The 5,268-nt window shown below is 41.5% G+C and overlaps 1 protein-coding gene across 1 annotated transcript; it reads left to right on the top strand.

Moving 5' to 3' along the window:
• Positions 1–1,133, top strand: LOC130949774 (uncharacterized). Its single transcript, XM_057878410.1, has 3 exons — positions 1–181; positions 740–809; positions 890–1,133. The coding sequence occupies exons 1-3, from the start codon at positions 1–3 to the stop codon at positions 1,131–1,133; spliced, it is 495 nt and encodes a 164-aa protein (XP_057734393.1).
• The last annotated feature ends 4,135 nt before the right edge of the window (positions 1,134–5,268 follow it).

Here is a 5,268-nt window from a genome sequence, read left to right as displayed (position 1 = left end):
ATGTGTATCGATTACAGGAAGCTCAATGAAGCCACCAGGAAGGACCACTTCCCCTTACCATTCATGGACCAGATGCTTAAAAGACTGGCCGGACATGAATACTATTGCTTCCTAGACGGTTATTCGGGTTACAACCAAACAGTTGTAGACCCCAAGGACCAGGACAAACCTTCATTTACTTGTCTGTATGGTGTCTTTGCTTATAGGAGAATGCCTTTTGGATTGTGCAATGCACCTACAACATTCCAAAGGTGCATGCTCTCCATATTTTCAGACATGATTGAAAGATTCATTGAGGTGTTTATTGATGACTTCTATGTGTTTGGTAACTCATATTCTGATTGCTTGTATCACTTAGCCTTGGTGCTAAAGAGATGCCAAGAGACAAACCTTGTTTTAAATTAGAAAAAATGCCATTTCATGGTTACAGAGGGGGTGGTCCTTGGTCATAAAATCTCAAAAAGAGGCATAGAATTGGACAGTGCAAAGGTGGAGGTGATTGAAAAGTTACCCCCCACCCTGCAATGTCAAAGTAATTAGAAGTTTTCTAGGACATGCTGGCTTCTATAGGAGGTTCATTGGAGACTTCAAGGTTGCCAAACCTTTGAGTAACCTACTCGTCTCTAATGTACCCTTTGTTTTTGATAATGAATGCATGTTAGCTTTTGAAGAACTTAAGAACAAACTTTCCTCTGCACCTATCATAATTTACCCTTTGAGTTGATGTGTGATGCATCAGATTTTGCTGTGAAGGCTGTTTTAGGACAGAGGAAGGATAAATTGGTGCATGTCATTTACTATGCCGCAAGGTTCTTAATGAGAATAAAAGGAACTATACCACTACAGAGAAGAAATTACTTGCCATTGTCTTTGCTTTTGATAAGTTTAGATCATATCTCATTGGTTCTAAAGTAATTGTATTCACTGATCATGCAGCACTCAAATACTTGCTTAACAAACAAGAATCCAAGCCCAGACTAATAAGATGGATCCTACTACTCCAAGAGTTTGACATTGAAATTAAAGACAGGAGTGGAGCAGAGAACAAAGTGGCTGACCACCTCTCAAGGATTCTACAAGAAGAGGAAGAGGCACACCATTTTGCAGTAAATGAAAGCTTCCCTGATGAATAATTGATGATGATCCAAAAAGCCCCTTGGTTTGCGGACATAGCCAACTTCAAGGCCATTGGGGAATTACTAACCAACATCAACAAACACATGAGGGGAAAGCTCATCAAAGATGCCAAACACTACATCTGGGATGAGCCATATTTGTTCAAAAAGTGTGCTGATGGAATCTTGAGGAGGTGTGTATCCCATGGGGAAGGACAAGAGGTGCTTTGGCAATGTCATGGATCTACATATGGAGGCCATTTTAGTGGCGAAAAAACAGCAGCCAAGGTACTCCAATGTGGATTCTACTGGCCAAGCATTTTCAAGGATGCAAATGACTTAGTGTCAAGATGTGATGAATGCCAAAGGGCTGGCAATCTACCCAAGAAAAATAAGATGCCACAGAGGTTTATAATGCAGTTAGAACTATTTGATGTGTGGGGAATTGACTTTATAGGACCTTTCCCATCCTCCTACTTAAACAGTTATATACTTGTGGCTGTAGATTATGTATCAAAGTGGGTGGAAGACATGGCCACTGTAACAAATGACAACAAGGTTGTAATAAGCTTCTTGAGAAGGAATATTTTCAATAGATTTGGGGTTCTCAGAGCTCTCATTAGTGATGGAGGAATGCATTTCTACAACAAACAACTAGAAACACTCCTTCTCAGATATGGAGTCAAGCACAAAGTGGTAACTCCTTATCATCCACAGACCAATGGGCAAGCAGAGATTTCCAACAGGGAGCTTAAAAGGATTCTTGAAAAAACTATTGGAAGCTCAAGAAGGGACTGGTCTAAGAAGTTGGATGATGCTTCATGGGCCTACAGGACAGCCTTTAAAACACCCATTGGGATGTCCCTATACCAATTGGTATTTGGCAAGGCTTGCAATTTGCCAGTTGAGCTTGAACATAGAGCATTATGGGCTCTAATATTGCTAAACTTTGATGAGCAAGCTGCTGGAGAAAGAAGGCTAATGCAACTCAACGAGCTGGAGGAGTTTAGGAACCAAGCATATGAGAATGCAAAAATTTACAAAGAAAACACAAAAAGGTGGCATGATCAAAAGATAACAAGGAGGGAGTTCACTGAAGGCCAAAAGGTGTTATTGTACAATTCTTGACTCAAATTCTTCCCTGGGAAGCTTAAGTCTAGATGGTCAGGACCCTTCACCATCATCAAAGTGTTCCCCTATGGTCAAGTGGAGCTCATGGAGGACAAAACACAAAGAACCTTCACTGCAAATGGCCATAGATTGAAGCATTACCTAGGGGACTCACTGGATGAGAGGAGAGTGAGCTACCACCTCAACTGAGAAAGGAAGAACGTCAAGCTAGTGACGATAAAGAAGCGCTAGTTAGGAGGCACCCCAACACTTTATATCCTTTTGATTTATTGCTTTCTTAGAAGTAGATTGTAAATATTAGCTTATGAGGTTTAATATCAGTTTTGGTAGTTAGGATATCTTTATGATCTATCTTCTCTTCTATTTTGGGAGTGCAACTAGATGAATGCATTTACTGATGATGAGTGATTGGGCTGAGAACTAGCTAAAAAGCTAAGTTTGGTGTGGCCACTCACCCACTTAATCTAGGCTTACAACCATTTGGATAAACTAATTTTGAAGAGTAAGCCCAGAGATTAAGTTTGGTATGGCCACCACCACACAAGGATCACCGAGCAAGCCCAATATCACTCAATATGAAAGCATTTAATATATTGGTAGAAGCCTGAATGTGGGTTTTAATATGTTTAAAAGAGATTAGAAGCAAAAGAATGTGAAAAGATTGGAATTATTTAGCCTCCATGAACACATTAAAAACCCAATGATGAACCCAATTTATTGAGATGCAAATGAATTAAATTTGGTGTCCCAAGGGACACCCATCAATTACAACTCCATTCACTGGCATTAAAAAGGAATGTGGAGGATTCTTTTGTCATTACTAATGGGGTTTCGGTTTTATTTTCAGGAGGATGAGTGGGGCCCACATGATTGATAGCAAAGAAGTAAAAGTGTACTTGCACTTTGGAACTCAACACATGCAGAAAGCAAGTGAGATAAGGATTGGTGCCTCTTCCCACGCTAGGCGCCACTCCCCAAGTGGGAAAATGTTAAACCAATTCCACTTCCCACCATTCAAACCACGCATTTCATCCCCTTTAAAACCCCTCACTTTCCCATCTCCCTCCCACTTCAAACCCCACTCCACACACGAAAGAAACCTGCACAGTTCCTTTCTTTCTCTCGTCCCTTTCCTCTTTTTATTCCCTTTCTTTCCCTACTTCTCTTTCTTTACTTGATTGCGACAATCAAGTCCTAAGTTTGGTGTTGGAGCAAAAACCTTATTTTGCTTGCATTTCCTCGCAACATCCCCTTACCATCTCAGAATCCTCAAACACACTCTCTCAACCCAATGGCACCACCAAAATCCTCAGCTTCAAAGAAAAGAAAAAAACCAAAGAACCAACTTCTGGTTCCTCAAGCTCAACCTTCAATGAATACAAGTTCCTCTCCGCATTCAACCAAAACCAATTCTATGGTTGGGTGAGCGAGAGGGAAATCATCCCAGAGGTTGGCTTCCAATTGGGAAGGAATGAGCACCCTGAGATCAACATTGAGATAAACAATAGAGGCTGGACAATCTTGTGCAACCCACCAAAGAAGGTGGTAGAAAGCTTGGTGAGAGAGTTTTACGCCAATGCTGTGCCCCAGCTAGGACAGGCCTATGGTTACATCAGCTATGTGAGGGGGAAATCTATTGACTATAGCCCCTCTAACATAAAAAGGGTGCTGATGGTGAAGCGTACAAATTCCACCCAAAGCTATGAGGAGAGGATGAAACAACCAGACCCAGGATTTCATGAAATCTTGAATGAAATTTGTGTGCTCAATGTGCAATGAATAAATGACAAGGATGGGAGACCCAACCAGCTGAGAAGAATGGGACTTGAGCCCTCAAGCTAGAGGATGGCTAGATTTTGTGAGAAGATCTTTGATCGCCACATCCAACACTTCAGAGGTGACCAAGGAGAGAGCTGTGCTCATATACAACATTATGAAGGGAGAGAATATAAATATTGGGGAGCTAATTGCCAACAACAACAACAAAATACTGAAAAGCACCAATGAAAGCACAAGGTTGGCATTCCCGAGCATCATACAAGAGCTATGTGATGAAGCTGGAGTTGAGAAAATAATTGATGAGGTGCTAGTGAAAGAAGACAAGCCTATAACTGCCAAGAAAATGGCCAAAGTGTTGGCTGTCAACCCACTTCAGAGGGCCAGAGAGCATAGAGCTCATGCTCATATGCCACAACAACAACAACAACAACAACAAGAAGAGGCAGAGGAGCAATCACAGTTCCTAGCACTTCAACCGCCACAATATCAGCAATACCATTAATTTCCTAAAGGAGTAAACTGGGAGCAGCTGCAAGGAGATGTGCATCAAATGAAGGAAGATTTGCACCAATTGAGGGAAGATTGATAAACCACTATTTTATGATTCATATTGTGTTTAATTGTGTGATTTTATCAAGTCTTTGCCCACTTATTCATATGATTTGCATGTAATTACAATTCCTTCCTAAAAATACTCTATGATTGAAAACATGCTTCTTTAGCTTTTATTTTCTTTTATTTAATCCTCTCTTATTACCATTAGATGCCTTGATATGTGTGTTAAGTGATTTCAGGAATTACAGGGCAGGAATGGCTTAAAGGATGGAAAGGAAGCATGCAAAAATGGAAGGAACACAGAGAATTGAGGAGATAACCAGCGAGAAGTCACACGGTCGCATGGCTAACACGACCGCGCGAAATGGAAGAAATAATAATGACGCGCTCGCGTGCCTGACGCAACCGCGCGGATAGGAAGCTGCATGAACGACGCGAAAGGGTGGATGATGCGTACGCGTGGTACGAGAAACGCTGAGTGACGTGAACGCGTGGACGACGCGGCTGCGTGACGTGCGCGATCTGCAGAATTTCAGAAGTCGCTGGCAGAGTTTCTGGGCTGGATTTCAACCAAGTTTTTGGCCCAGAAACACAGATTAGAGACAGGGAACATGCAGAGACAGAGAACAACATTCATTCCACATAATTTTTAGTTTTTAGATCTGAATTTACTTCTCCCCTAGGTTTT

Source organism: Arachis stenosperma, chromosome 9 (assembly GCF_014773155.1).
Source record: "Arachis stenosperma cultivar V10309 chromosome 9, arast.V10309.gnm1.PFL2, whole genome shotgun sequence".
NCBI lineage: Eukaryota > Viridiplantae > Streptophyta > Magnoliopsida > Fabales > Fabaceae > Arachis > Arachis stenosperma.
Note: the sequence above shows the minus strand (reverse complement) of the source record. Positions and strands in the feature narration are given on the sequence as shown.